The 20,176-nt window shown below is 43.5% G+C and overlaps 1 protein-coding gene across 10 annotated transcripts in view; it reads left to right on the top strand.

Moving 5' to 3' along the window:
- LOC123352336 (histo-blood group ABO system transferase 1-like) overlaps positions 1 to 18,301 on the top strand; it is a 58,584-nt gene extending 40,283 nt beyond the window's left edge. For 2 of the 10 annotated variants that reach the window (XM_044992259.1, XM_044992258.1), the window contains exons 2-8: positions 8,404 to 8,497; positions 10,584 to 10,628; positions 11,928 to 11,966; positions 12,397 to 12,438; positions 13,351 to 13,386; positions 13,832 to 13,966; positions 17,603 to 18,301. In XM_044992259.1, the coding sequence (XP_044848194.1) occupies positions 8,404 to 8,497; positions 10,584 to 10,628; positions 11,928 to 11,966; positions 12,397 to 12,438; positions 13,351 to 13,386; positions 13,832 to 13,966; positions 17,603 to 18,290 (1,079 nt within the window). In that variant the 3' untranslated portion in view covers positions 18,291 to 18,301. Of the gene's footprint in view, positions 1 to 2,009; positions 2,271 to 8,403; positions 8,498 to 8,877; positions 9,057 to 10,583; positions 10,629 to 11,927; positions 11,967 to 12,396; positions 12,439 to 13,350; positions 13,387 to 13,831; positions 13,967 to 17,602 lie in introns of those variants that run through there. The other 8 variants (XM_044992260.1, XM_044992257.1, XM_044992261.1 and 5 more) reach the window with 8 other exon arrangements.
- Positions 18,302 to 20,176: the final 1,875 nt, after the last annotated feature.

Here is a 20,176-nt window from a genome sequence, read left to right as displayed (position 1 = left end):
TCCCTGTAGTGGGTGTTCTAATTGAAAACGGAAGATCAGTTAATGAAGAGGCAAAAACAAGACTTGCCCAATTCTGCTCCCATTTAAGTCAATACAAGTTTTGTTGGTGACCTCAGTAGAAAGATGTATAAAATACACACACACACTCCAGGGTACAACTGAGTTTCTTGATACACTCAAGGTGTGTCTTTGCCACTGAATGTACAACCTGGACTCAGGGCCGGCTCTACAGTTTTCGCCGCCCCAAGCAGCGCGCCGAATTGCCGCCGTGGACAGCTGGGGCAGTCCATGTGCCCTTAGGGAAGCAGGTGCCTTTCCGCCGCGGCGGCAATTCGGCGGCAGCTTCTATGTTTAGCAGAAGCTGCTGCGGACAACTAAACATAGAAGCTGCCGCTGAATTGCCTCCACCGCGGAAACGCGCCTGCTGCCCTAAGGGCACAGGGACTGCCCCCGCCGCCTGCGGCGGCAATTCGGCGTGCTGCTTGGGGGCAAAACAACAGCGACTGCCATCCCTTCCAGCTGGAATGCTGGTGCCTGGACTGCACTGTCATACTAATCATAGATTATTAGGGTTGGAAGGGACCTCAAGAGATCATCTAGTCCAACCCCCTGCTCAAAGCAGAACCAATCCCCAAATGGCCCCCTCAAGGATTGAACTCACAACCCTGGGTTTAGCAGGCCACTGCTCAAACCACTGAGCTATCCCTCAAAAACCTGGGATGGATTCTCGGGGGCCAGTCTCTTGTTTTGTTCCAAGAGTGAGAGTGGGCGTGTGGCAGGGGTGTTCCCAGGAGGACACCATATTGGGTTCTAATCAGCAGATAGCAAAGGAGGGGAGATCATTAATTCATCAGCCCAATTTTCATTGACTCTACATAGGGGATGGAGGATGATAATTAGAAGGAAGGAGGGAGGGGGGTGCTAGCTCTCTCATAATGTCTCCCAAGTGTTTAACGGGAGCATTTAAAAAAAATTTAATACAAGAAAATGTTCTTTAACGACTCATCTTTTGCTTGTTCCAGTGTCCTCCATTGCAGCTTCTGGGTATGTGTGAAAAAAAAACCCTAAAACTTGCAAACCCATCAAATTAGAAATGGACAAAAGTCAGTACAAAAGCTCATCTGCATTTCTAAGGTGTCCATCACCATGGCATTTAGGTACCACTATATCATTTTAGAAGTAACCAACAGTCCTCCCTTGCTCCCTCACAATTTTAGTTTGAGCTGCACATGTATGAGGCATTGAATCTAGATGGCTTACTCGAGGAATTAAATTTGATCTGACAGTATCCCTTTAACTCAAAGTGCCATATCTAGCGATTAAAAAAATAAATAAATAAATCCTAGCACTGCCCACATTGCCAATGTGCCCATGAGAGAGCGGCATGGTGCTTAGCCTTGCTCAGAGCAGGTTTGCTCCAAAGGGTACAATCACCTACGTTCTCCTGGGAGCAATTTGGTGCGCGAATGCATGGTGTGTTGCAGGCACATTAGGGGCACCAAGTAGTTAGGAGCCAGATGCTTCTAGGGCGAACAAAGCCTCAAAGTGGCTCCCTGAGGCATATGACACAGACATTTAAAATCAGACGGCAGATCCTGTCCTGGTTGGGCAAGTGCTTTGGCAGAAAGGAGTCATAAGTGTCACACTCCAGCTGCATCTGTGCCAGATTCCTACTGAGGGCTTGAGGAAGCAGCAGGAGCTGGAGAGTAAACTGCCACCACAGCTGCTGGCACGTAAGGGCCAAACGAAGCCTGCTGTGCAAACTAGGGCGTTTACCCACGTCTCCAGGCAGTTAGCTCCTGGGGTGAAGAATGCTGTGAGCAGCCGCAAGGCTCACCTAGCAGAGCAGTACGTCCTCGCTCCCAGCCTGTCCTGACGTGCTTTGCCTTCCACAGTCAGAGTGGGTGTAGGCCGTAGGTGTGGCGAAGTTTACTGTTACCTGAGCAGCTTCCTCCTTAGTGGGATTGCGTGAACCTGGTGCGAGTTTCCGAGAGCGAGGATTGCAGGACTGGCCTGAGTCAGAGCACACGGACTCTCCTAGGCTGGCTCCTGCTCGCAAACTGCCCACCTAATTCCCGGGCCAGCCATCCGTATCAACAGGGATATCAAACAAGAGGTTTGGGCTACCGCTGCCCTCTCCAGAGAGCCTGCAGCTCTCAGCTCCTTACGGCTGCTCCAGTCCACGGCTGTCACCACCAATCTCCGCAATTCCTTCTTCCTCACACACATTCCTGTGGGAGCAATCGGGTGCGCGATGCACAAGGACCAAGGTACCTATAAATTTTCCTTTTAAGATGTTCTATGAGCTGTGTCATGTCTAATCTTGTTCAGACTTTGAAAAAATACAGCAGGTGTGGGGTTTGGCGGCAGACCAGGTGTTTTAAATGTGAAGAAGGAACTTAAAAGTAGCAGATATTAAATACTTGAGACAAACTAATACGCTATTAACTTAGATAAATCTGGATTAATTCCACTGGCTTGCGTAGATCTGATTTACTCTGGGGTAGTTGAGCTCAGAATTAGGCCCTTACTGGATTTTATACAAGAACAATATTTGTGCCATTGTCTTGAAGAAACTGAATCAAATTTACATCTGTGTCTGGAAAAGAGGGAAGTCTTAGCCACACATTCATATTTTTTATATTCTCCATTTTCTCTCTCTCTCATCTTTCTTCTCCACATATTCCCCTGCTCTCAACCACTTTATTTATCCACAGAGGAATGGGATCAACAAATACTTTTGAGATGTAGTTTATCCATGTATTGTAGACCGAGGGTTATTTTTTTTCTCCTTATGGGCCAAATTTTTCCCCTTTACAGCAAAGCAATAACTGACGGAAGTAGAATGCAGCCCTACATGTTAACCTCAGTAAAGTCACACCAGTGTAGTGAGGGAGAGAATTTGTTCCTCTGCATTTTACCTGCACACATTTATGTATATGTTAATATAGGACTCAATCCTGACCCACTAAAGACAATGGAAGTTCAGTTGGTGCAGGATGGGGCCCCTACTTTTTGATCTATTTGGGGAATATGGAAGATTGTCAATAAGAATATTATATAAAATACTGCACTGGCTTTCTATCAGATGTAAAAAGCACTTTTATTTTGCTCTCCCCATTGTCTGAGTTGGTCTGTATATTTACAAATAATTTTGGGGCAAAATCTAATACGCAAGTCCCAGGCTCTGAGCTGGATTTCAAGCTTTCTTTGCATTCATCTAGAACGTGGCAGAAATCCACCATTTGTGAATGTAATTATATGGCAGTGACAGTCTAAATCTCCAACTTGATTGTGCAATTCCTTGTAAGTAGCCCTGGTCAAGGCAGTGGAACTGCTTTCATTAGGACTACTTTCATGAATAAGGGGTTCTAGACCTTCCATATCTCCCTTTCTTTCCTCTGTAGACTACAGATTTCATGACCCTTTCTTCAAGGAGATGTCAGAAACCAACAGGTTTTCCTGAAGCTGGGTTCCTTCTGGAGAAGAGCGTCTTATGAAAAAGAGTAATTTGTGTTTAAGAACTAGCCCCTACCACTAAAACGTTTCAATCTTTTGATAATGTATGTGATCCAAATCTGCATTGTCCAGAATCTTTTGTAAGACAGAATACTCTCTCTGTGTTCTTTTAACCACCTTTTGAAGGCTTAAATTACTATGGAGAATTTCATGGAGATAACCTTAGAATTGCCCTCAGGGATTGTTCCCTGAAATCACATGTTTTGCAGAAATTAAGTGGAGTGCTTGTAAGCCTTTTTTATTTTATTTTTTTATCCCCAGCTTTTTACTGTACAGTCCTGGCTCCAAATCCTGCAGTCATTAGTAGATGAGTGGGGTCTTGCACCTGCTAAACACCTCCCCTTGAAATTCAGTTTATATCAAGCAGGTTTCTTTCTTTAAAAGAACAGGGCGTTGTCCAGATGTATCTATAGTGTCAGACTGCGTGATCTGAATCGAGTTGCCTAAAAAGGTTGAGGACCTGGTAGCTGCTTCCGTTGTTGTTGCTGAAAGAGCATTGGCCTATGGTTTATTTTGCCTTCTGGAGTACTCTGGGCACGTGGCAGTATTTTCAGGGGACATATCAGGGACAGTTGTAGAGCTGCATATGATGTGACCTTAAACAGATTTTAGTTGCAAATTGGAGCTAGCCAAAGAAGGGGGTTTCCTAGCAGCGGTTCCCTTCTGTTGCAGCATTAGATCCACCGGCAGTGTTGGTGGATCCAGGCCTGTCCAATGAATGCTGCTCATTTAACCAGCTTGTATGGGTTGCTGGTGAGTGCTGAGCCCCATTAGCTTCTGAGGAGTCCCATTACCCATTGGCTTGGATGTGGTGTGTTAATTTCAAAGGAATAAAGGGGCCCAGAGAGCCAACGGTGTTAATACGACCCTGTCACTACACAAACACTAAATTGTTGCACATGATTTGGGGGTTTTGAACACAGAGACCTTGGCCTGCTTAGCTCCATCACAACCAATGCCATTAAACATTGTTATCTTTTATTAAAGATACAGTAAAAAGTAAAATCAGTTGAAGCATTTAAAAAGTAATGTATTAATTAAAGCTTTAATTTAACCAATTTCCCTTCCTCTCTTTCCCATTAGCTGTAGCTGGGGTTTTTATAAGGAAAACCTTCTCTTTGATAGTCTTTTATATGACGATATTAATAATCGTAATAACTGTCATTTTTGGAGAAAAGAGCAGAAGTTAGTTCAGAGGGCCTGGAGCTGCTGGTATTGTTAACGTTTGATCTAGTTTCTTTAAACCCAAAACAAGACAAACAAAAGGGAAGAGAAAAGAATAGCAAAAATAGAAAATGCAGATTCTGTCTCCAGCGTTGGCTTCCACTTGCAGCCTCACAGCCAGAACAACACTGGCATAGGGCACGATTTTATTAGCCGCTCTGAGATCTGTCAGACTTGCATCGTTGGCTGTTTAAGTCATTGCTTGTTAGCTGCCTCTCTGGTCAAAGGCTCACAGTATTGTTGCAAAAAAATGCAGTCTTGGCAGGCTCAGCTACACATTTATTAAACAAAAGCAAAGAGAGAGGCAGGAAAAAGAAGAAATAAGGTGTGGAAGGAAAAGCACACAGGCGGGAGAGGTCATAGCAGGAACCCACATCTCTCATTCCAGGTGGTGGTCAGGATTTATCTGAAGCTGATAGAGGTGGGGATGTTATATGGTTCCCGCTTTCTGGCCCAGTCTGGTCAGGACATCTCGCAGAATCAGGAGGATAAAGGCTCAGCAGTGTCACGGTGGAATCAGGGCCCCCAGGAAGGAGTGGGGGTGGCAGCCATGATGGTGAAGCTTGTTCCTTTCACTCCAGCTGTCCTTGGGGTTTTGTTTGGTTCATTAGTTCCTGGTTCCTTCTTCCTTGTTTACCAGTCATGGTCTTAACACAGCCCTTGGCTGGCACTGGACCTTTTGGTTTGGACTAATTCAGTCTCACTCCCAGTTTTCTATCCACATTCATTGCTATTGATGATTGTGACATTTTATGAATTTTCACTCACTTTCCAACAGCTGAGCTCACAAGTGGAGCAGGCCCCATTTCTTACAATATCCCTCTTTTATGAACCAATTCTGCTTCACATCAGACATTGCTTAATAAAACAGACAGAACTGCTGTAATCTGCTCTCTAAATGTTTAGAAACATGCCAGCTCTTATTACTCCTTTGGCTGTATGTCCAGAATGTTTTTTTTTTTGTGTCCCTTCGTTTGTTTTAAAAGGGACAAAGGGGAACCATCTTTTCCTCTTTTTATTTACCCCTTCTGGCATTTTTACCAAAGTATGTTGCGGTCTTTTAAAAAGAAGCAACAACACGATTGGGGGGATGATTATTTTTGCATTCGTGAACCATTTACCAACACCCAGTGGTGAGCTGGAGCAGGCTCCCACAGGTTATCAAGAACCGGTTGCTAAAATTAGACCTCCATGGAGATCCGGTTGTTAAAGGGCCAGGGGGTGGGCAAAGAACTCCGGTCCGTGGGCCGGACCATCCTGTTGCTCCCAGGATTCCCAGCTGGGGAGGCTGAGGCTCCCCTGGCCCCTCCCCCGCTTCCCCCCAGCTGCAGCGTGGCCAGCCGCCGGCACCAGCTGGGCAGCTCAGCTGAGCTCTGGAGTCGTCCTGCTGCCGCTTTTTGAATGGCCCAGCAAGGGGTGTGTGTGTGGGGGGGGGGGCTGCTGCAACTCCAGGACTGGCCAGAGGGGAGGAGGCAAGTGGGGCAATTGGCCCAGGCCCTGCAGGGGTCCCCGGCCCCACGAGGATCTCTCCCCTGGCCCTTCCCCCGCTCCCCCCCCTTAAATCAGAACTTTTTATAGGGAACCGGTTGTTAAGATTTTGGCAGCTCATCACTGCCAACACCCGAAAGTGGGGGAAAAGTACACAGGCATTTTTGTCCAGGGACAGACTTTGCCTGACCTGTTTTACCACCAGCTTTTGGGAGGACGTGGCCATTGTGACCTTGTAGCTTATCACGGAGAGGTGACCCCACAACACTAGCACTGTGCTGTTGCACATGCGAAACACAACAAGGCACAATAACATCTACAACAAAACAATCACAAAAATTATAACAAGAAGTTTGGTGCTGACAACAGCCCTTACTTCAGGTGGATTGACTCTTAATTCAGTCACAGCTGTGAATCAAGCAGGCATTCTGTTAACAAGGAATAACCCATGATGACATTTTAGCAAAAATTTGCTTTAGCAGCCTAACCAACAATTTAAAACACTTCATTTTTACAACTTTTGTTTTTTCTTTAAAATGCCTTTACATAAAACCAAAGTTATTATCAATTACAAAAACTACAAACCTCCAGAAAAAGAAAAAGAAACAAAACAAAATATTTGTTAAAAGGTTCAAATAAAATCTTAAAACAATTGTTAAGCATTCTTATTTTTTTTCTAAACATGAGTGTTAATAATTGGCTTTGCATCATTAGCAGAAACAAGCTTAATATGTTCAAAGATTTTAAAGAAAATATTTGTTTTTTTAAAAAACAAGTTTGAAAACTGTTTGTTTGCTAAGCTAACCAGCTATGAGGATGTATGTCCACGTAGACTCTTGGGTGACCCACCTAATAACATTAATTTTATCACCGTACAACCCTAAAGAGTTGAACATGTTTCAGAGTTTTGAGTACAGAGACCTCAGCCTGCTTAGTCCTGTGGCAACAACCACACTGCAACATTTTATAACCTTTTATTAAGACAAGAAGGAAAACAACTGAAACATTTAAAGTAAAGTATTAAGCTTGCTCCTACCAATCCACTTGTCTGCACCCTGACACCATGATTCCCCTCCAAAGCCTCTCTGAGAACTCCAAAAGGGAGCAGCAGGTAGAACAGCCTATTGCCTCGTTATTTTGTCCATCTATTAGGCCTAATTTCCAACAGATCATTTGGTCCATTAGTTTTCCAGTTCCATTCTCTTTTGTCTTCCAGTCATGATCCCAACCATCCTTTTTGTCTAGACTAATTCACTCTATTTTTAACATTTGTTCACTTTTAAAAGCAATTTTATGTAATGGGCTTAGTTGGATTTTTGTTCTCTGTTATATTTGTTAGAGTTGCCCAACACAACAGCCACTTTCATGACCACTCAGAATAATCAGCCACTTGGCTGGCCAGTTTCTCACACTCCTAATGGTCTGTGGCCTATGTGTTCTGTATTTCCTTATTCATAAGACCCCAGAAGAGCAGAAGAAGGTCTTACAGGCAGCTAATCATTGAATTGGGAGTCTGGGTTTTGTTCCCAGCTATGTCAAAGATTTGCAGCATAAACTTGGGCAAGTATCTTCCATTACAAGAGTTGTATATAAAAATAGAATCTGTGAAATGTGTATATATTGGTGTGTGTGTGTGTGTGTGTGTGTGTGTGTGTGTGTGTGTGTGTAGGGGTAGATCCTGCACCACTGAAGTCAATGGTAGATTTGCCATTCATGTCAACGAGTGAAGGATCAGGCCTATAACGAGTATATATACATTTCATGTGAGAATAGTAGAAATTGGTGTATTGTTCATAAGTCTGTAGGATTAATGAAGTTATTGTTATGTTATCCAACTGCTTAACCCAAAGGAGAATTCTCCCTAGTGGCAGTATAGCGTCCATGACAACTGGAGGAGTTCTGATTCCATTCAGTTAAAGGCAGTGGCAACACACACACTAATCAGTCCATTACAATATCTACCCACTACATGGGGCTATTGTGAGGTTTATATAGTGGGTGTCTGGAAGGAGTCTGGAATTAGCAATGTGTGAACCAATTTTTTCCCCTCCATGGGTTTTATCCAGGTTTTTAGTCTTGCCACACACCATGGCAAAAGGAACTGGATTGGCAGTTAATTGATACTGCTTTGAACTACGTGTACCAATCTCTTGCACATCTCCATTATTCCAGGGAAAACAGGAGGGGTCAAAGGCTATTTTCCAAAGAGCCATCTTCATGTCCTGGGTTGCACCACGCTGCTGTGCTTCAGCTTTGGCTACATTTGGTAAGTGGGTAGTTTTGCGAAGCAATAGTCTCCGTCACGCCATTTCTAAGGTGGTTATTGTTACAAAAGACTTTACCCAAATGCATATGAACCTTTAGAAATGCTCATCTGTGGTGCAAATCCACGTTCTTACAGGTGCAACAGATTCCCGCAGCTTTGTATTAGTCTAGCTGGGGGGAAAAATGAGGGAGGGAACAGACTCTTCTGTCACATCTGTGCAGTCCCACATCAGTGCGGCTGCCACAGCATGACTAAAAGTACCGTTAGCTCAAAGTGTATAAATCATTAATTTTTAAAACCATTGCATAACTTCCTGTGCTTATCTTATAACAGCATAGCCACATTTGCTATTTTAAAAACACAGTGACTCAGATGGTAGCTTTCCCACTGTTCCAGAACGTTCTTTAGGTTAGTCTCATGCCAAGAACTGAGCTCCTGCCCCAGACTTTCACTGCAACAGATACCAAGAGGGAAGGGTACTGCTCAGTGAGAGCAATCCTCCTGCAGCTGGGATGTGAAAGCAGCAGGTTTCCAGCCAGGCTCTGGCTGCTGAACACATGTAAGTTGAAGACGTGTAGATTCTTTGACAGGGTGACTGTCCTGGTGGATAGGGGTGAAGCTGAAGACATGATATCTCTTTATTTTAGTGATGCTTTTGACGAAGTCCCACATGACATTCTCATAAGCAAAGTAGGGAAATCTGGTCTAGATTAAACTGTTATAAAATGGATGCAAAGCTGATTAACAGACTGTACTCAAAGAGCAGATCTCAATGGTTCTCTGTCAAACTGGGAAGGCATATCTAGTGGGATCCTGCAGCAGTCTGTCCTGGGTCCAGTACTATTCAGTATTTTTGTTAATGACTTGGATAATGAAGTAGAGAGCATACTTATAAAATTAATGGATGACACCAAGCTGGGAGAGGTTACTGGTCTGAAATCAACAAAATGAAATTCAGTAAAGACAAGGGGAAAATACTACACTTAGCAAGGAAAAATCAAATACCCAACTACAAATGGGGAATAACTGGCTAGGGTGGTAGTACTGCTGAAAAGCATCTGGAGGTTATAGTGGATCACAAATTGAGTATGAGTCAACAATGTGATTTTCCTTGATGGTTCCAGGATATGAGAGAGACAAGGTAGATGGGGCAATATCTTTTATTGAACTAGTTTCCATTGGTGGAAGAAACAAGCTTTTGAGCTTCTCAGAGCTCTTCTTCAGGTGGAGAAAGTAACCAGAGTATCTGAGTTAAATTGGGACAGATTGTTACACATAAGGGATGTGTGTGTCACATGCTGTGGGAGACCACCTAAAAGGAAGTGAGCAATTGAGGTGAGCTGGCAGTACAGTGTGTTACAAATTGTTATAAGGAGCCATAAAGCCAGAGTCCATGGTTTTCAGCGTCTAGCAGAGTTATGAATGTAAGTTCCCAAGCTTGTCTAACTGATTTTTCAGATTGGGTGCTCAACAGAAAAAAGAAAGAGTTGGCTTCGAACTGCCAAAAAAAAAAAGTTTTGGGTCAGACAAAATGTTTCTTTTATTTTCAGTTTCAGGTCGTTTGGGGGTGTTTTTCATCTTTTTTTTTTTAATAAATAAAAATGAGCTAAATTTAAAAACAAAGGAGCATTTGAAACAGAAGTTGAAGCGTTCTCATGTAATATTCATACAGACAGGAATACTGTTGAGTGTGAGGTCTTCACAAGCTTGGTTAGTAACACAGTACATCAGTTTTACCATATAACTCTCTTTTCAATTATCTTTTAGTTTGGCATTCCAGTGGTGATTTAATCTGTAAGCTCCTTGATGCAGAGACCATAAGAGATCACTGAGTGCACGCTCAGTGCATGACAGATAATAATAGGAAACTGCTTTGCTTCACCTGCCACAGCATTCTAGCAACCTTTGCATTTTCTCCTTTGTTGGCTGGTTTGGTTTTGTTCTGTTGTGAGGATAAACCGCTGGGTTTAGTTGGTTGTTGTGTGGTTTGTGTCTTTAAAGATGCCTAAACATTAGACTAGATGATTTTTAGTGTAAAGTTTTTATGTTACTCAGATGTTTTACATGACATTTGGATTTATTGCAGGTATGTGTCCAGTGGTACCTCAAGCAAGGTCTCCGACACAACGAGGTAACTGTTCCCTGTTGGATTTGCCCAGATTTTGTGAGCATCTGAAGTCTCTCAGATAGAGCTCTGGAAATCAGTTCCATGTTGCTGAGATTCCTAACTACTTCTATTTTAGTTTTGACTTGGGGTTTGCTACCAAATTTCAAATGAAAACTCAGTTGAAACTAGCAGTGGCTCCTCAGAAGCAGGTGGAGGGGGAGAGCACTGCTCCCATGCTCACCTTCTTCTGAATTAGATACATTAAGGGACCAGGTCCCCAGCTGGTATAAGTCAGGGTACTCCACTGACTTCAGTGGAGCTATCTGAGCATTTCTCCTAGGATACAAATAGATGTATCTCCATATATTTATCTCATAGAGCTGGAAGGGACCCTGGAAGGTCATGGAGTCCAGGCCCCTGCCTTCACTAGCAGGACCAAGTACTGATTTTTGCCCCAGATCCCTAAGTGGCCCCCCCAAGGACTGAACTCACAATCCTCGGTTTAGTAGGCCAGTGCTCAAACCACTGAGCTATCCCTCTCCCCACCTTTATGCATTTCTGTAAACTGGCTCTGAAAGGCCCTTTCATATGTTCACGTCATCCACCAACCTCCTGATGACACCAGCAGCCACAGATAAACAGCTGAGTCTCACCTGTTGTCTGATCTTGACACAAAATCAACTGGCTGCCATGTTAGTAAGAACTGGGCAAAGCAAAGTGAGCCTTGATTACTTGATCTGAGCTTGCAATGGAATACAGAAGCAGGTGAGAGTTGCACAGTTTGGGGTTTAGTTATGGATGTTCCATGCAGACCTATTCCCCCATTTTCTCTCTCATCTGCATTGAATCTATGGCACTATTTGGGCTGGCATCCAAAGGTGTAATTAATTGCTTTCTGAAGACACTGCCTGCCTTTCCTTCTCCAATGAGGGATGGCTTGTTTATGGGCCATCTTTAAAAGCCTCATTTCCTCCTGCCTGCCAGTCCTGTCTGTGTGTCCCTCTCTCCCCCTCAGCCTCACACTCACTCATGGTCTCCCAGCATCTCTTATGCCTCTCAGCCTTCAAACAGTTCATTCTCAGTTCTTACCACTCAAAAAGGCAATGAAATGAAAAGAGTTAGTGCTCAATTAAGAAGCAGCTATTCAATAGGTGTGCACCCACCCTTTATATAAACTAATTTGTATGGCACCATATCGCCTATGCATTGAATGAGCCAGGGGTCCTGTGGAAAGAATAGTATGTGATCATGTAATTAAAGACTGCTGTGTTTAAAAAAACAACAACAACCAAACACTAAATGTGATATGTTTTCTTTCTGTAGCAGTAATACCCAGGACTTTCACAAAATAAAGCGACCAAGGTGGGACCTTTTGTTAATTCCACTTACTGTCTGTTTCATGATCACTAACTTGATGAACACTAACCTGAGCGGCCTTTACTCATATGATAACTCCCATTTACTTCAGTGGGACTGCTTGTGTGAATAATGAGTATTCATGTATCGGTTTGCAGGTCTGTCTTCCTTTTACTTGTATTATTTTTAAACCAGTTATGCTCTAAAAATGTTGTACTTTTGGTAAACTAAACTGCCAATGGTTTCTTTCTATTAAAAAACAAACATGATATATGATCCCAATGACATTCAAGATGCAAAGATATTAAGACAGAACTTTTTCTTGAATATTTAGATGCTGGGAAACATGAATTAATTCAATGATTTCTTGGACAAGTTACTTTCTATTGAATGCTGTCTTTTTGTAAGCCAAACTTCCATTGTTCTTTCTCTATAGCAACCATATCCTGGAAGATTTACTACAAATTGAATTACCAAGGTAGAACTTTTCATTACTTTCTGTTTAGTGTTTCAGCTGCTTTCAGAAGACCTCTGGCATTCCTGAAGGATGATAATCTATGCTTGTGGAACTCCAGTGCTCTGTCTTAGCACTGCATTTGTGTATTATGAATCATCAATACAGGATAATGACACTGAGATTTAGACAAGCTCAGATGTTACCTATCTTTGAAAGCTCTCAGCAGTGATCTCATGGATTCCCCTCCTCTCTAAGGATGTTCACATTGCTTGGGTTACACCAGTCTGCACCTCAATTCTGACCTCCTGGAAGTTCTACTATTCAAGTTCTGACCCCACACATTGCTCTATCAATGTTCCGCATTCCCTACCTGCAAAACTTTTCTACTCCAATCCTGCATGCTCACACCACTTTGCTAATGCACCTCATTCCTGACTTTTAATGTCTCCCTCTGAGCCTCTCATGAGCATAGATTGTCAATCAAGCCACACTGCATCGGGGGAGGGCGGGGGGAAGTGGGGCAATTTTCCCCAGGCCCTGCAGGGGCCCCCACGAGAATATAATATTCTGTAGTATTGCAACTTTTTTTTATGGAAGGGGCCCCCGAAATCGCTTTGCCCCAGGCCCCCTGAATCCTCTGGGTGGCCCTGCACTGCATAGAGGTTTTGTGATGTGAACCAATATTAGGGACTAGAGAGAGAGACCACTAAATTTATGTTCATATGTGACCTGAACCAGGATTTAAACTCAAGTCACCAGAGGTACAGTAAAGCTAAAACCCTTTCCTTTGGAGTTCTGAGTATGGGTCACTAAGTTCTCAATGGAGCTGATTGGTGGGAATCTTTTATCTGTCTGTAAAGTCGACAAGTATTTTTTAAGAGCTATGGAAATCTTTCCTTAACTTGAAATCATTTTTGTTTTCCTACTTTTTAGGATGATTTACACAAAGCCACAGATTCTAAAGCCATCGTAAGTAAAACTAAAAATGTGTTTTGTTACATCTAAAATATAACTAAAGTTAATTGACTAAAATCTGAGCAAGAAACTTCCTTAAGGATTTGAACTTGTCTTGCTCTGTGTTAACTTAGGCATACAAAATCTCAGAAACACTTGGGTCTTTATACAAAGTACAAGCCAGAACATTGTGTTCAGTTACAGACCTCAGACATGCTGGGTAGATGCTCGTGCAGTGCAAACATTAATTAGTTGATATATCCAATAACCTGATACATTATATAGCCTTACTGCACCATGTATTGTGACTTCATGGAGTTGTATATTCTTTATAGCTGTTAGTTATCTATTTTTGAACTTTAACACATGGCTCTGGTAGTGTTTATATGTAGGGAAGGCAACTGCCTCCGTATTTCTTACTTCTATAGTGTGATTCTAAAGAAAACTTCCTCTTCCACAGGAGAAGTGACGTCCTTATGATGACTCCATGGTTTGCTCCAATAGTTTGGGAAGGGACCTATAACTCCGAGATCCTGAATGAGGAATTCCGACAAAGGAATGTCACTGTTGGACTGACAGTGTTTGCTATCAAAAAGTGAGTATGGCTTACTTACAGAACTATAGGTTAGGTATGAAAGGTGATGTATAACCAATGAGGAGATGGGGGAACTTATTTTTTGTGTAGTGATGGTGTATCCCTTATTCACCTCACCCTCCCAAGCAGGAGTTTTGTTGGAAGACTGCTGATTGACTTAAAACACATTTCAGTGACAGGGAAAGGACAGGGCTTTTCCAGTGTGGTGGAGGAGGAAATTAGGAAGATCTGGCAGCTGTGAGAAAGGGTCAGATTAAGCTGCTTGTTGTGTGTATCAGATGGAGGGGGACTGGAGGGATTGGCAACTATGGAAGTTGAGTGATGTACTCTCCTCTTTTCCCTTTGCTCTGGGAACAAAGTTTTTGACCTTAGGCTCTGCTGACTTAACAATAGATGGTCTTTTATCTTCTCTACACTGTTATCATTCTACTTGGGGTGGAATATTTAGAAATAGAACCACGTAACTGGGCACAGAGACATCCTTCAAGAGTCCTTCTTACAAAGGAAGAACTTGACTTTCATGCCGAGCAATGCTTTATCTGATTTGTAAATGAAGGAAAATACTTGCGTGGTTTGTGAAGCGCTAAGTTATGCAAGCACAGATTAAGGAACTATTTAATAACATGTATCAGAGGGGTAGCCGTGTTAGTCTGGTTCTGTAGAAGCAGCAAAGAATCCTTTGGCACCTTATAGACTAACAGACGTTTTGTAGCATGAGCTTTCGTGGGTGAATACCCACTTCTTCGGATGCAAGTGGTGGAAATTTCCTGGGGCAGGTATATATAAGCAAGCAAGAAGCAAGCTAGAGATAACGAGGTTAGATCAATCAGGGTGGATGAGGCCCTGTTCTAGCAGTTGAGGTGTGAAAACCAAGGGAGGAGAAACTGGTTCTGTAATTGGCAAGCCATTCACAGTCTTTGTTTAGTCCTGAGCTGATGGTGTCAAATTTGCAGATGAACTGGAGCTCAGCAGTTTCTCTTTGAAGTCTGGTCCTAAAGTTTTTTTGCTGTAGGATGGCCACCTTAAGATCTGCTATTGTGTGGCCAGGGAGGTTGAAGTGTTCTCCTACAGGTTTTTGTATATTGCCATTCCTAATGTCTGATTTGTGTCCATTTAATAACATGATTGTTTTCAAAAGGCTGTGCATGCTACAACCAAGTCCTGTTAGTCATGGAGCATAGGTTCAGCCAGTGGTTATAAGCGCTATTGCCTGCCAACAGAATTTTTTTGCAAAATGTATTGCTAAAGGTCAAAAGGACTCCAGATCAAAGTATAGTAAAATATCCTGATTATTTTATTATGATCCTGTTAAGAATGGACAAGTAGCTGTGCTCATAAATATTTATAACAATTTTGCAAGGCTGATTTGGCCACCAGTGAGATGATGTACAACATTGAAAAGTTGCTGCAATGAGACACAACAAATAGTATAGGAAGCAAAGAATAGCAGATCCTTTTTGAAAATATAGGGCCAATTTGGGAAGATGGAATGAAAGAACTGAAGTTTGAATTTGTCGAGGATACTGGGTAGAATACTTCTACTCTTGTGAAAAGTTTAATGGGATTGATAATGATTACATGTAATCAGGACTTTGAAAGACAAAACCCCAAGAAACATAACACTCCCCTAACATTATGCTGGCACAATGGTTTGTAACTGCCCCTGAATCAATACGAATTAGGGTTTCTTCCTAATAATATCTTGAGGACTCCCAAGCCCCACTGTTCCCCATCCCCATCGTTCCCCATCCCCATCCCCTGAACCCCCCAATAACCTGTGCCTCATCCAACCTCTCCCTGCTCCCCGTTCCGACTGCCCCCCCAGAACCTCCGCCCCATCCAACCTCCCCCATTCCCTGACTACCCCCACATAACCTCTTTCCCATGCAACCTCTCCCTGTCCCCTGACTGCCCCAACCTCTATCCACACGCCCACCCCCTGACAAGCCCCCAGGGAACCCACCCCCTATCCAACCACCCCCCCCAGCTCCTTGTCCCATGACTGGCCCTGAGACCCTCTGCCCCTTATCCAACCCCCTCACCCCCTTACCATGCTGCTCAGAGTAGCAAGAGCTCACAGCCCCAACACCTGCATTGCCTGGCAGGAATGGCGGGCCAGAGGGCGGGCGGCATGGCGAGCTGAGGCTGCAGGGGTGGGGGGACAGCAGGGGAGGGGCTGGGGGCTAGCCTCTCTGGCCGGGAGCTCAGGGGCCGGGCAGGATCGTCTCGCGGGCCGGATGTGGCTCGCGGGCTGTAGTTTCCCCACCTCTGGGCTAGACATATACATGACAAATGAGGTTGATGTTAATTTCTAATAGTGTACAGTGTACAACTCTCCTGTTGATCCCTCCAGTAGTGAAATGAAGGGGGCTTGGATAATTGCCATGAAACCTTGTAAATGCCCCCTTACTCCTGTTGGGTTTGAGCTGAATTCTGTAAGGTGGTAGTGCCTCAACTGGCCCCTCCACTCTTGAGGGGGTTTGATGGGCTTTTTCCTAGACGTTCCTTTGCTGGCCCCCTCCAATACTTTAGCAGGAGGAGGATCCTGAGTGCTGTTGGTCATAGCGCCCTGGCTGTTTCCCAACCATTGATGTCAGACTGCTGCCAGAGATCTTGGCTCATAGCTGGCTGTGTGGGGGACAGCTCTTATAACACATGACACCTGCTGGTTATTTGCAGGTCAGCTGAAATAGCAGGTAACAAGGCAGAACACCTTTGAAATGCAGCTACATCTGGGCCACGCAGGCAAGTCATTTTGCTTGGATGGTACATGAAGCTGGAATGTGAACATGACAGAGAACTCTCATTTTCACTGCAAGGCTGGCTAAGTGGCAATATAGGCCCAATCCTGAAAGGTGCTGCTTGCCCTTATCTCTCACTGAAAGTTAATGGAGTTAAAGATATTCAGCATCTCTCAGGAGATGATCCATACCTTGCTTTGAAAGTCCCTAGAGCCACAGGTTCAAATTCAGGCAGGGTACAGGTGAGCTCTTCATCCTTCCCAGGTAGACTCCCTTCCTGGCTGTTTGGGAGGGACAGAGTGACATGGTGTCTATGGTTCATTTCTCAGCACTTCCACGTGTGTTCATGGGTAGAGCACTCATGTGATCACCGCAGTACCTAAGACCTCACTTGCTCCTGCAGCATGGATTCCATGAGCAGGGGCGGCTCTAGACATTTTGCCGCCCCAAGCACGGCAGGCATGCTGCCTTCGGCAGCTTGCCTGCAGGAGGTCCACTGAAGCAGCGGGACCAGCGGACCCTCCGCAGGCAAGCCGCCGAAGGCAGCCTGCCTGCCGCCCTCGCAGCGCCGGCAGAACGCCCCCCGCGGCTTGCCGTCCCAAGCACGCACTTGGCATGCTGGGGCCTGGAGCCGTCCCTGTCCATGAGCGTCACGTGCAATGCCCTGAACAGCTGAATGTGGCTCAAGAGATGAAGACTGATGATCATCAGTATTTGGAAGGAAATAATCTTAACCAGGAAACTAGCAACAAATATTTTAAAAACACTGTTTCTGACTAAAACAGATTCTTTTTGTCGATCCTGTCACTTTGTTGCTCTGTGTCCCCTTCTTCCAGTCTTCTTCCACAGTGCCTTTTATTTCTAATGGAGAATTTCTCTTTTTTTTTTTTTCTAGGTATGTAGTCTTCCTCAAGACATTTTTAGAAACTGCAGAGACGTACTTTATGGTTGGACATAGGGTGAACTATTACATTTTCACAGACAGACCAGAAGAAGTTCCTAAAGTTGCGCTCAAAGAAGGAAGGAACGTAGTGGTTCTGCAAGTCCAAAACTACCCTAGGTGGCAAGAAATCTCTATGCGACGAATGGAAATGCTCAGCTACTTCTCTCAGCAGCGGTTCGTTAATGAGGTCAGCTACCTTGTGTGTGTTGATGTAGACATGAAGTTTAATGACCAAGTTGGAGTGGAGATCCTGAGCGACTTGTTTGGCACACTACACCCAGGTTTCTACGCCGCTGAGCGTCGGTCTTTCACCTATGAACGTCGACCTGCTTCTCAAGCTTATGTGCCCAGAGATGAGGGTGACTTCTACTATGCTGGAGGCTTTTTTGGAGGAACAGTAATGGAGGTTTACAAGCTGACCAAGCAATGCCATGAAGCCATCATGGTGGACAAAGCCAATGGAATTGAAGCAATCTGGCAAGAAGAGAGTCACTTAAACAAGTATTTTGTTTACCACAAACCAACCAAAATACTTTCTCCAGAATACCTGTGGGATGACAATCTAGGTAGGCCAGAGATCCTTAAGAAAAGAAGGTTTCTTGCTGTACGAAAGAATCATGCAGCAATAAGAAATAAATGAAGTTAATCTCAGACTGGTCTTAGTGTGAACTAACATAACTGATATTGTAGGTTTCCTTGGTTGATGAAAATATACAGATAATTGGTAAAAGCTCCATAACTTTTTTTGACATCCCCAGGATTTCTGGATATGGGAATGGTTTCAAGATGACACTATGTTACCATAAGGATAAGGCATGCATCCGACAAAGTGGGTATTCGCCCACAAAAGCTTGTGCTCCAATACGTTTGTTAGTCTATAAGGTGCCACAGGACTCTCTGTCACTTTTTACAGATCCAGACTAACATGGCTACCCCTCTGATACTTGACACCATAAGGATAGTTTGCTGATTCCAACAATTTCCTTGCCAAAAATACATTGGTATTTGTCTGCAATAGAGCTGTACCAGCAGTAGGTTGTGTCTAGAGTTGGGGAAATATAAAGAGACTTGTAGATTCAGATGCTTATGTTATACCAATATAATAAAAACCAGCAGGATCCTATTAAGAGGGATAAGGCAAAGATGCCACATTTATTGTAAATATAATAATAAAGCAAAAGAGGAAAGCAAACAACGTTAACTACTTATTCCTTATACACACACATATATATATATATTCATTCACAGAGGTTCTGTATAGGTGTTATAGTTACCAGCCTAGATGTTGCTCATGCCAAGTTACTGGCCAGGTATCTTGGTCATGAGGATAGAGCCGAGTCTGTGTCAGATGCACCTGAAGGCTGGCAGCAGAACCATAGATTCAAAGTCCTCAGTTTTTAGAGTCCATTTTTATAGGAATTAATTCCTATGTTAGTCTATGGGAGCTGTCACATTCCTGGTGGCTCCACACTGTCTAAAGTGGCACATTCCTTCCAGGTGTTTGGGGTGGATCCCAGTTTACCCTCCGGAGGTTGTCTGGTGGTCCACTTGCCACATTCTTTGGCCGATGGTTCCTTTTCAGGCTGGCACCTCCCTAACCATTCACGTGCATCAAACATTCATCAACATACATTCCATATCTTAACCATATTTTAATTTACTGTCTCCACCACTTTTGGGGTGTGTGTTAATTCCTATGAGATTCCTGGCCCTGTAATCACAGAGGGTGGGAGTCTGTTTGTTTACATTGTATTAATTACAGCTTAAGGCTAGCATAGTGTTTACTTCAAGAACAAAGTCAATTAACTTGTTTGTAAGTTTTACATAGTAATAGAGTATCTTTTACAGGACAGCTACAATCAGTGTTTTCGGCAGACAGGAACCCACAAGCCCCAACAGAAGAACTAAAAGACCTCTGCACTTGCTGAAACGGGGTGAGGGGGGGTGTCACTGTCACTTGGGGGAATCACTGTTAGTACCTTCTTTAATATCCCTACACTTATTCAAACTGCTGTTGGCTGGACATCTGATGCAAAGAAGCTTTCATGAGACTTCCAGTGCTTCCTAGTCTTATTTGGGTCAGAACTGATGTGGAAACATAAGAGATATTTTGGTATTTCTATTTTTTACCAGAGCCAAAATCTCTGTGTAGCTGTGTGTTTAAAAAAAAAATTTAAATTGAACCAGAACATTCTTTTTAGAAGAGCAAAAAATCTAGTTAATTTGATTTTTCTAGGTGAGTTGGGCTTCCCCTAATCTGTAGGATACTTGAAATGCATCTCAAGGTTCTGCTGCTTCCAATCCTGTGGTGCTCGCCGCCTTGCAAAATACACTTAAAAATGAAATAATCTTGTGTCTCAACAGTTTATCTGGATCCATCATTTCAATCTCAGCTGACCCAGAATGATATCAAATCTTTAGGTTTTCATCTAATTTCTAATGAAGAAAGCTCAGGGTTATCAGATCTATTTTCAATTAATTTTCTCTCCTAACGGACACAGAACCAGGGCCAACCAGAGGATTCAG

Source organism: Mauremys mutica, chromosome 18 (genome assembly GCF_020497125.1).
Source record: "Mauremys mutica isolate MM-2020 ecotype Southern chromosome 18, ASM2049712v1, whole genome shotgun sequence".
Lineage (NCBI taxonomy): Eukaryota > Metazoa > Chordata > Testudines > Geoemydidae > Mauremys > Mauremys mutica.
The sequence above is the reverse complement of the archived record's forward strand: the minus strand, read 5'-3'. Positions and strand labels throughout refer to the sequence as shown.